Below are 11,979 nucleotides of genomic sequence, written 5' to 3'. Positions count from 1 at the left end.
GGTCTCATGAACGTGGTCATGTAAGGTTGGTTCGGGCCGCTTCATCCAACAATACCGCCGAATCAAAATAAGACATTGGTGGTAAGCAGTATGACTATCACCACCCACAACTCTTTGTGTTCTACTCGTGCAAATCATCTACGCATAGACCTGGCTCAGATGCCACTGTTGGGGAACATAGCATGCAATTTCAAAAAAACTCCTATGATCACTCAAGATCTATCTAGTAGATACATAACAACGAGAGGGGGAGAGTGTGTCCACGTACCCTCATAGACCAAAAGCGAAAGCATTTGACAATGTGGTTGATGTAGTCGAACTTCTTCTCATTCCGACCGATCAAGTACTGAACGTACGGCACCTCCGAGTCCTGCACACGTTCAACTCAATGAATTCCCTCGAACTCTTGATCCATCAAAGTTCGAGGGAGAGTTCCGTCAGCATGATGGCATGGTGACAACGATGGTGAAGTGATCCGCGCAGGGCTTCGCCTAAGCACTACGTGAATATGACCGGAGGCATAAACTATGGAGGGGGGCGCCGCACACGGCTAACAATGTTTGTTGTGTGTTCTAGCGGTGCCCCCCTACATATATATAGGTTGGAGGGGAGGAGAGGCAGCCAAGGGGGTGCACCAAGTAGGAGGAATCCTACTTGGGGTCCTCCCAATCGGCCTCCCCCCTTTCCTATTCCTATTCGGAGTATGAAGGGAAGAGGGGGAAGGGGGGATCCTATTCCCATTTTCCTTTCCTTCTTCCTATTTCCTTATCCAATTTGGCCAGCCCATATGGGGGGGCGCACCAGCCCCTTAGTGGCTGGTGTGTTTCCCCTCTTGGCCCATTAGGCCCATATAGCTTGCCGGGGGTTGCCCGGAACCCCTTCCGGTGACCCTTGTACCCGGTACCCCCAGAACACTTTCGGTGTCCGAATACTATTGTCCTATATATGAATATTTATCTCTCAACCATTTCGAGACTCCTCGTCATGTCCATGATCTAATCCGAGACTCCTAAAAACATTCGGTCACCAAATCACATAACTCATATAATACAAAATCATCATCGAACGTTAAGCGTGCGGACCCTACGGGTTCAAGAACTATGTAGACATGACCGAGACACCTCTCCGGTCAATAACCAATAGGGGAACCTAGATGCTCATATTGGTTCCTACATATTCTACAAAGATCTTTATCGTTCAAACTGTAATGACAACATACGTCATTCCCTTTGTCATCAGTATGTTACTTGCCCGAGATTCGATCGTCGGTATCTTCATAACTAATTCAATCTCGTTACCTACAAGTCTCTTTACTTGTTCCGTAATGCATCATCCCGCAACTAACTCATTAGTCACATTTCTTACAAGGCTTATCATGATGTGCATTACCAAGAGGGCCTAGAGATACCTCTCTAATTATCAGAGTGACAAATCCTAATCTCAATCTATGTCAACCCAACAAACACCTTCGAAGAAACCTGTAGAGCATCTTTATAATCACCCAGTTACGTTGCGACGTTTGGTAGCATCCAAGGTATTCCTACGGTATCTAGGAGTTGCATAATCTGATAGTCAAAGGAATATGTATAAGTCATGAAGAAAGCAATAGCAATAAAACTTAACGAACATTATGCTAAGCTAACAGATGGGTCTCATATCATTCTCCTATTGATGTGATCCCATTCATCTAATAACAACACATGTCTATGGTTAGGAAACTTAACCATCTTGGATTAACGAGCTAGTCTAGTAGAGGCTTACTAGGGACACTGTGTTTTGTCTATGTATCCACACATGTATCAAGTTTCCGGTAAATACAATTCTAGCATGAATAACAAACATTTATCATGATATAAGGAAATATAAAATAAAAACTTTATTATTGCTTCTAGCTAGGGCATATTTCCTTCAATAAGAGACAAGCTGGCTTACAGGAAATATTTAACTTTGTGCAAATTGAAGAAGAGAGTCTCCCATAAGCTTGGGGGAGGCTTATACAATTGCTTAATGCTTTTCCTGATCATCCTCTTAAGAAAAATGAAATACTTGATTTCTTCTATAATGGACTATCCGATGCTTCTAGGGATTTCCTAGATAGTTGTGTCGGTTGTGTTTTCAGGGAACGAACTATTGGACAAGCTAAAGAATTATTGAATAACATGTTGAAAGATTATGATGATTGGACTCTTCCTGAACCACCGCTTAAACCTTCTTTGAAGAAGAGGCGTATCTTATATCTCAGTCCTCAAGATATGCAAGAGACAAAGAAATCTATGAGAGAAAAAGGTATTGAAGCTGAGGATGTCAAAAATTTACCTCCTATTGAAGAAATACATGGGCTTGATACACCACCACCACCTAAGGTGGTAGAGGTAAATTCTCTAATGAAATTCAATGATAATGACAATCCTCACAATATGCACCCTAGCCATTTCCTTTATGAGTTTGAAAATTACATTAGAAAGCAAGATCACTTCAATGCAAATGTTATGAAACAACTGAAATATAATTCTGATATGATTGCTCGCTTGAGTGACTTGTTATTTAGAATCTCAAATGGTGTTAGAGGTGTTGGAAAGCATGCTTATATGGTTCAAAATCAGTAAGAACAAGTTGCTAAATCTCAAAGAGAGTTGCTTGATGAAATGAATAATCATATCAATGATCATCCTATTAGAGTAATGACTAGAGGAGGTAGAATGACACAGGAACCACTTTATCCTGAGGGACATCCAAAAAGAATTGAACAAGACTCTCAAAGGGTTAACACTGATACACATAGTCCGTCTAAAAAGAAAAAGAAGAAGAAACATGATAGGACTTTGCATGCCTCCAGTGAACCTAAAGTAGAAAAAACCTCTTGATAATGATAATCAAGTTTCTATCTGTGATGCTGAAACTCAATCTGGTAGTGAACGCTCACCTTCTGATAATGAAAAAGATAATGATGAGGTTCATGAAGATACTCAAACAAATAATAAAGAACCAGACAATGATGTTGAGATAGAATCAGCAGTTGATCTTGATAACCCACAACCTAAGAATAAAAGATATGATAAAAGAGACTTTGTTCCTAGAAAACATGGTAAGGGAAGAGAACCATGGGTTCAAAAACCTATGCCATTTCCACCTAAGATCATCTCCAGCCATTGGCCACACCAGGAGGCATAAAAATCGCCGCCTGGGGGCGAGTCGGCGCCGCCGTCCGCCGCGGCTGATGTCCCGCTCCGCCAAGCTCTCCCCTGCGGGTGCCTCGTAGTTGGACGGGATTTCCTCGGCCCCCTGAGTCCAACGGTGGGTCAGGCGCCGCCATAGGTGGCCGGAGTCGCCGGCAGGCCTCGCCGGTGCCGAACCCAGTCTAATGCTCTGCGGGCGGGCTCGGGCAGGAGATGAAGACAACGGCCTCTCCCCGTCAGCTGGGCGGTGGGACCCGTGCCCCCACCCGTCAGCGTCCCAGTGTTGACCCCGCGCCTCCGCAGACATGGATAAGTGGAGGCGTATTCCCGTGAATAGGTCTTCTGCACACGAAGGCGTACTCTGGTATTCTCAGGAAAACGTCTTTTCGGAGAAGGCGCTTTCTGTTTTTCCGGCTGAGGGCTTGTTTGTAATGATTTCTTTACAGATAGGTCCCTAGCAGAAAACCCTTCACAACTTTTCAACCGTAACTCCAAATGACGTAATTCCAAAGCCCACTTCTTCGTCTCCTCGAGCCCGTTCTGTTGATATCACTTTCATCATGTGTTAATATTCTGGAAATGACCTTTTTGCCCTTGCACGTAAACAGCCCCTCCGAGAGAGAACTGTTTCCGGCAAATCTTTCCGCGAGCTTCTCGCACTTTCTCTCGGTGATTTATTCCACCCCAGGAAAGCCACAACCACCATTTGCATGATAACCATGCAGTAGCATTGGTTTTTCAACTTGAATCTTTAATAATTGTATGATTGTTTTGCTACTGCTGTCGTTATTTCAATTATGCTTATGGATCAGTGGTTACCGTCATGATATGCTTTCTTGCACTTTGTTATCATGAGCTACTTGCTAGTATTACTTTCATATTGGTCCTGCTTGATCGTAGTACATGTTGGGTTGGTCATGTTCCTCGAGGCATGACTGTCGTCTATTACCGAGTACCTGTAATATGCATTGTTCCTTTGCTGTTAGTTGGTTAAGTGTTTACTCGGTAATGTTATTGATGAGTTCCTGCATGGTATTTATGGTTGTTGATAGTGGTCATGTTATCCTATGAGGAGTGTTGCACTAGTGATATTCATGCTCGTCATTATGGTATGCTCAGTTGGATATAATTCATTGTTGATATGGTGGATAGTTATGTTGCACCCCCATGCTTATGTTGATATCATGCTCATGCTTTGTAATTGCATCATGTTAAGTTTATCATGGCTCAGCATATTGCATTCATGTTTAACCGGATTAAATTGAACTTGAACAACTGTTGGCTGAGTCATGGTGCCACCATATCGAACTGACCAGTGCAACCACGCTTACCTTTATGGGAAGGTCCTAACTGGGTCTATTGTCGTGCCTCTCGCCGGTGCCTCCAATGAGGGTAGGTTATGGGTGCGCGCTACCCTGATCAGGTAGGCGGACATAAGCCTTGTGTGCCCGTTGTTGTTGTTAGGGATCCAGATCGCCGTTTGGGACCGTTTATGTTTGGCCACGACGGTGGTCGTTGGTGTCTTTTGGTAGACACGGGGCCACCCAGGACTAGCCCAATGGGGAGTGAGTCGGAGTGGCCGGGAGAGTGTCACGGAAGTAGATCGACTTTGTCGGAACACCGTTGGTCCACCTGAATGGGAGTGTGAGGCCATGGGTTTCGTGGTGTGGGTACAGTGTGCTAACGTCTGCAGAGTGTATATTAAACCTATCGATAGCCCGCTCGCGGATAAGGGCCCAGTTCGTAGTTGGTCACACTGTGAGTCAACAGTAATTAATAATAATGTGCTTAATAACAACCACGGTTCGATGATGAGATAAGTTGGTTGTGATCGCCGGAAGGATCACCGTTTAGTTACGAGGTAACCCGTTGAACCAAGAGTGGTTCCATTCATGATAATGAGATGATCACCGTGGTATCAAGAATACCGAGTTGTTTGATATTCGTGATGTTATGCGAGAATCATGGGTAAAGATCAAGCTCCTTGTGGTCATTGAATGATTACTACAGTATTGTTTATACCAAGCTTGATTTTGATCCTGAGATGATCGTGTGATGTCCGAGGTTGGTAAGTGTTGCATGTGATGGTTATGAGATAACCCGAGCAGAATAAGTGGTGCATATAGTGTCATCATGCTACATGCTAGTATCGTCAGATTTATATGTTCATGCCATGCTCATATTGTTCCAGTTGTACCATGTTCATGTTGTTCATGCCATGTTATCCTGATGATCTCATGATAAATTCATGCTTAATCTGTAATTCCCATGCTGTTGTTTGTCTTGAATGCTTCTGGCTATTGTGTGCTTGCAAGTACATTCAATGTACTGACCTGGCGTGTCATGCCAGTTTGTAGGTCATCCCATGATTGCTTGATTTCTTGTCGTGGTTTCCGTTCGTGCGAGCTAGGATAAACGTTCCAGCCAGAGTCCCTGCGGATTGGAGTTCACCACCGCCGTCGTTGTTCCGCTGCTAGAAGTTTTTTCGCTGCTCGAGTTGTTCTGCTGCTTGCATAGAGCAACTGAGGATCGCGTGGTGTCGCCGTGCCGATGTTATTCATTGTAATATCGGAGACCTTGTAATCATATTCTTGTAATAATAGAAAGCTAGTTTGTTCTATGCTAAGGAGTGTCATATTCCAGAAGACTTCTCCTCGATCTTTGGGCTGGAATACGGGGCGTTCCGGTTTCCCTGAGCCGGGGTGCCACATTTACCTCTGTTTTAAAATTTTGAGCTCTGGCACCGCTGCAAAGCACTGCTTCCCTCTGCGAAGGGACTATCTATTTACTTTTATATTGTATTATCACCTTCTCAAATAAGCGTCAGATCCTAAGAGCATTATTGTTATCCTCATGCATCGTTTGTAGCTAATGTTGGGTGCATCATGATTGAATCTTTTCTATCATGAATTATAATGTTTAGTCGCTGCTTGAACTTTGGAGGTGCTTTGCATTTATGTTTTGCGGTCTCGGAAAGGGCTAGCGAGATACCACTATTGTCATATTATATCATGATTGTTTTGACAAAGTGTTGTCATTTGAGATATCTTATTATTGCTAGCTAGTTGATTATGCCATTGATATGAATTAATATAATTCTTAAGAGTTACCGTCGACATGCTTAGTCATGAGCTTGGCTAAAAACCTGGGTGCTATTTAAGCTTTTGGCACTGCTAGTTGCAGCTTATCCGTGTGCGGTCGTAGCGGCCGGCTTTCTGGTTCCAGCCTAAAAGGAACTTATCAAAGCATTTGTGTTGCTGGATGCCATCCCTGTTTTCTGTAGTTCCAACAAAAAAAGGCATCATTCGTGCAATTAGCGTCGCTGGTTGCAACTCCATCGCGTCCCAGTTGCAGCACCCCGTGTAGAAGGTTGAGCATCGTAGCTTCACCAGGTTGAGGGTCGCAGTTCCGATGCGCGCCACGCGACCGGCCGAGGCGGAGGCCGTTCGACCCAAGGGGATCATTTTCCTTTCCATCAAGCTAAATAATTGTGCTAAGCGATGTAAAAGGGCTGGAGTGGCCACGCCCAAGCGGTGATCGGTACCACTAACTGCCAGCCTTAGCTTGTCAGCTAGCTAGCTCCTACCTATGCTCGGCCATGGCGGAAGCTCGCGGGAGTGGTGGGCTGGCAGGATCTGCTCGTTCTCGGATGAGTTCGGTTGTTATTAGGCGCGTGAGGGTGCTCGGGCTTGCCGGATGTGCGAGATCTGTAGAGGCAGGGGCGAGCTTTGTTTCTGCAGTCTGCAGTGGGGGCCCTGTTGCATGTCGGTGCTGTGCAGGGGTGAGGTGTGGCGCTGTGCTGGCGCGTCATAGAGGTGGTAGGCCGGATGGGCTGACCGGTCATCGGTTTTGGCGAGTGATGTTGCCAGTGAAAGCCGTACTCCGACAGTACTCGGCGCCTATAGGCGTTGTTTTCTTATTGGAGGCATCGATGCTGAAATACTTACCCTCTTTTCCCATCTTGCTTCGGGGGAAACCCTAAATCTGGACTCCCGGATCAGACAAGTAATTCGCTTTTGCTTTGGCTTGGCGTCGTATTTCCTCTTGAAGCATCGTCTTGGAGTCGGACTCGGTCAAAGGGACTCGGGGCTTGTGGAGGTGGTTGGCGGCCGCTTGCGTTACATCTCCGTGAGAGCAGCAGAAGCACCCGTCACATGCAAGGTGGGCCAGGCGAGCTATGTCCGCCAATCTCATGGGATCGAAGTGGCATATGTTTGCTCTATCGGACAAATATAGCGTTTCTCTTCGATGTTGTTGAACTTCACATATATGCTTGTGGCAGCTCGAATTGATACAACGGTTCTTGGTGTGTACTCTGGTAGCAGCGTAGGCACTCGAGTGCCCGGCCAGATGTGTTGTGGAGTGTGGCCTTCTGGCATGTTGTATGTTTTGTGTGCTTTATGCCTAGTCTACCTAAGCGATATATAGGTTTTTGCTTGGTTTTTCTTCAATAAACCAAGCAGTTTGGGTCCTTATACCATCTTCTTTTTGACAATGAATATAACAGCTCTCCTGTTATCGTTCTAAAAAAAAGTTATCACAGTCATGTCCTTGAGACGAGTCAGGATCGAGGCTGCCGCCGGACAGTGAAGAGACAAGTCAAGGCAACGACCATCGCACGTGCATGTCGTGCAATCGCACTGAGTTGAATAGTGGCCGAGAGTACACGCGTACGTACGTCCGAGGTTGTCATGTCTGCAGAGATGCATACCTCTCCCGGTACTTGGAGTGAACAGAAAGGGAGTTAATTGTGTATCATCTGCTAGCTGTGGCTCGCGTGTGTGCAAGACAACGGACAACTTAACGAGTAAACGACGATCCATGCATAGTACACTAGTACTACAAGGCTAGCCGACAACGGAACGTTCGTTGTTTGGCTGACACGGATCCATGCATGCATGTGAGCCTGAAGTCTTGCATGAAACACTTGTTTATCAGATTCGCTAAATATCAAATAACTGAAATTTTTATGTTGGTTCAGCCGATTTTGCCACATACGTCCTCCGCTCCTTTTTACTCCGCATATTAGGTTTGTCCGAAGTCAATCTTATCCAACTTTAACTAAGTTTATATAAAAAATTATAGACATTCACATAACAACACCAATATCATTAGATTCATCTTGAAATATATTTCCATATTATATTTATTAGATATTATAGATACTAATAATTTTTAATATAAATTTGGTCAAACTTAGCAAAGTTTGACTTTCGGCAAAACCAATGTGCAGAGTAAAAAGGACCGGAGGGAGTACACAAGAGGCGGCGCTAAGGCCGAGACACGGATGCCGACCGTGTCGTCCTGAGTCCTGACCAGGCCTAGTCAGGAGCATGCCGGTGTGGGTGGGTGACTAGGCTTGCACGGCATCACCACAGATTGTAAGGGTAGGCGATTGGGCCAGTGGGTCGAGGGAGGGAGGAAGAATTGTTCGTGTTGAGAGATTGAAGAGGAACAATTAATCTGGAGGTTGAAGATGGAGCACGCCCGCCTGTTGGATTTTAATTTTTACCATGGCTTTTTTATGCGGTCCCTTTATGCATTTTCCACCGGATTTCACTTCCACCATGGTTTGAGAATATGAGCATTATTAAGTTTTCAAGTGTATCGGTTTGAGGGTGCCGGAACGGCAGCTCCGTGTCTGGTTGTTGGGTGTCGACTTTGGCTGGGCCAGGTATGCGTCATGTCCTACGATTTTCATGCGGGCTGAGCCAGGTATGCTGCTGGGTGCCTGGTAGCTCGCCTATAAATTGGCACGTATTGTGGCTACTCTCAAACGACAAACAGCACTAAGTTTATTGGCTACTGCAGCTTAGTTTACCTCGTGGCCTAGCTCTCGCTGCCAAGTGCCAAGTAGTACTCCACTACTGCGCACCGAGCAAAAGCTAGCTAGATTGCGTTGCGCAGCACCATGGCGTGGCAGTTACAGCAAACAATGGCCACCGCGAGCACAAGCTTCGGGACGTCGTTGCCGGCGACGGTGCGCTGCTCTGCGGCGGCTCGGCGGTCTGCCAATTACGCTCCCAGCTCCTGGGATTACGACTCCCTCCTCCAGCTCTCGCCCAACAATGGCGGACAGGCAGATCAAGTACATTTATCAGCTGAACAATCATATTTTCTACCGATAAGTAGTACATAAAGTAAATGATTTTTTTTGAAAAGGACATAATACTTATGGATATTACTCCGCGCATGGCACAGGTCGATAAGTTGAAGGCCGGCGTGAGGGAGCGGCTGGTGGCGGCAAACCGAGGTGACCACCTAGCTGCGAAGCTCGGGCTTGTCGACACGGTGCAACGGCTCGGCATCGCCTACCATTTCGAGGAGGAGATCGCCAGTATCCTCACTTCCGTCCACCGCAAGCCTCACTGTTGCAGCTGGGATGATGGTTATGTTGCTTCCACGGCCTTGAGGTTCAGGTTGCTCAGGGACAGTGGTTTCCCAGTCTATTTCCCTCAAGGTACCTCCTTAAATATGAAATATGAAAAGCAGACTCTTAGACGATGTAAGAAAGGGACCTACAACTAGGGCCAGAATTTTGGAAATTAAGCATATCTGCTGCTAATGCATGGTCTAGAATCAGTCACAGTTGAAACTTTGACTTGTGTCTATGGCACCGTTTCGTATGCTTAAGTACTTAACTGACACTGTTTCATGTAACAATATATATAGGATCTCTGAAAACTCTCAAGCGTGGATCCGACGATGTCAATGGACTCCTCTCACTCTATAAGGCTTCATACCTTGCGGTCGGAGGCGAGGAAACACTGGATGAGGCAAGAGCATTTTCTAAGAAAGCTCTCATAAAGCTCTTGCCATCCATGGATCACCACTTACGGCGCAGTGTAGTACGTTCTTTGGACCTTCCATTGCACCGGAGGTCTCCTAGACTAGAAGCAAGATGGTTCATAGATCATTATGCTAGAGATGATAGCAGTTCAGACCCATTGCTTATTAGATTAGCAACGACGGACTACAACAATGTGCAAAGTGTGCATCAGGAAGAACTCGCGAGGCTGGCAAGGTAATTGAGCGTGAAGAAACATACATTTAAATTAGCTCGCTAATTACTTCACAGAGTTGATGGGTATTTAAGATATGAAAATCGACCTAATTTATTGTAGGTGGTGGAAGGGGACCGGCCTTAGTGAAAAATTGGGCTTTGCCAGGGATCGTCTCATGGAGTGCTTCCATTATGCAACTGGAATTGTGTGGGAGCCAAACAATGGAGCATGTCGAGAAGTCCTTGCTAAAGTCGCCAATCTAATAGTTCACTTGGATGATGTTTATGATGTGTATGGAACTCTAGATGAACTTGTTCTCTTCACCGACGCCATTGGAAGGTAACTACATGCAACGGTGCACTTTACATACAGTTTGTTTCACATTAAATGAAGCTTTTTCCAATATCTAAAATTGATAAATAATTTCAGATGGGAAGAAAGTCCTAGCGAAAGACTCCCTGAATACATGCAAGCACTCTATTCCGTGATGTACAACACATCGGCTGAGGTGGCTGAAAATGTGTTGGAACAACATGGTTGCGACACTCGTCATGTTCTTCAAAAAGCGGTAAGTTCATATACACAATAACTTACTAATAGGATATAAATTGTTTTCACAAGGAACTGTAATAAATTCTACATCATTTTGCAGTGGCGAGACATGGTGGAGTCTTTCCTGGTGGAGGCAAAGTGGCACCATGGAAACCACAGACCAACACTGCATGAGTACCTGGACAATGGATCAATTTCATCATCTGCTCCACTGTTGCTGCAACATGCGTTTCCCCTGCTCCCCATGGATGAAAAGCTCATCCCAAAGTCTCTCGCTAAAGTTGGAAGCTACCCTAAATTAGTTCAGTCTGCGTCATTAGTTCTTCGCCTCTGCAATGACTCTGCAACCCACTCTGTAAGGACAATCTATGCTGTTTTTTCGTCCCTGGATGTTTCAATCATCAAGTTGAATCTTTATGCGAGGTGTCTTATGTTCTGAAAATATGTATAACAGGCCGAGCTGGAGCGAGGGGATGCACCGTCATCAATAGCTATTCACATGTCGGAGAACGGCTCCAGTGAGCAAGAGTCCCGCAAAGCGATGGAAGATCTTACCATGGAAGCCTGGAAGTCGATTAATGAAGATGCATTCAAACATTGCCAATCTTCTAGATTTTTCGCCAAGACTTGCGTGAATTTGGCTCGAATCTCACATTGTGTTTACCAAGGTGGGGATGGTTTTGGTGCGCCTAATGATCAGAAGAAAAAGCAAATTAGAGAGTTGTTCTTGTACTCTTTCACGAGAGAGAAACATTAAACGGTGGGAGAGCATATGTTAGAAAGAATGTTATATAGGCTTAATTATCTGTAGGTATTGATTCTGATTCTGTTTTGTACTACTAAAACTCTAGAACCACACTAGCTGGTTGACTAAGTATAACCATTTGGTGCTCTTGATTTACAGTGCTTAGTATCGAGTTTAATTTGCTCTGTAACGAGATGGGACAGGTTGTTAGGAATTTTCAGGAATCATAAATACTCCCTCCGTCCCATAATGTAAGACGTTTTTTGACACTAGACTAGTGTCAAAAAACGTCTTACATTATGGGACAGAGGGAGTAACTCATACTTATGTATCCTTGATTCAAAAAGAAAGTACTTCACATTTTTATGCTTGGTCTTAGAGAAGACAGAATGCTTCAAGAGCCAGAAATAAAATGTTTTTCAGAGTTGAGGCCCAGATCAAGAATAACAAACATCATTTCATCCAGAGACATCTCGGAGCATACACATTATGTAAGAAATTG

The 11,979-nt window shown here is 45.0% G+C and overlaps 1 protein-coding gene across 1 annotated transcript; it reads left to right on the top strand.

The window, feature by feature from the left end:
- The first annotated feature begins 9,087 nt into the window (after positions 1–9,087).
- Positions 9,088–11,489, top strand: LOC123191322 (alpha-terpineol synthase, chloroplastic-like). The gene is made up of 7 exons (XM_044604109.1): positions 9,088–9,264; positions 9,378–9,636; positions 9,849–10,200; positions 10,301–10,519; positions 10,610–10,748; positions 10,833–11,087; positions 11,187–11,489. Exons 1-7 carry the CDS (start codon positions 9,088–9,090, stop codon positions 11,487–11,489), a joined length of 1,704 nt encoding a protein of 567 aa, XP_044460044.1.
- Positions 11,490–11,979: the final 490 nt, after the last annotated feature.

This window comes from Triticum aestivum, chromosome 2A, assembly GCF_018294505.1.
Source record: "Triticum aestivum cultivar Chinese Spring chromosome 2A, IWGSC CS RefSeq v2.1, whole genome shotgun sequence".
In the NCBI taxonomy this organism is placed as follows: domain Eukaryota; kingdom Viridiplantae; phylum Streptophyta; class Magnoliopsida; order Poales; family Poaceae; genus Triticum; species Triticum aestivum.
The sequence above is the reverse complement of the archived record's forward strand: the minus strand, read 5'-3'. Positions and strand labels throughout refer to the sequence as shown.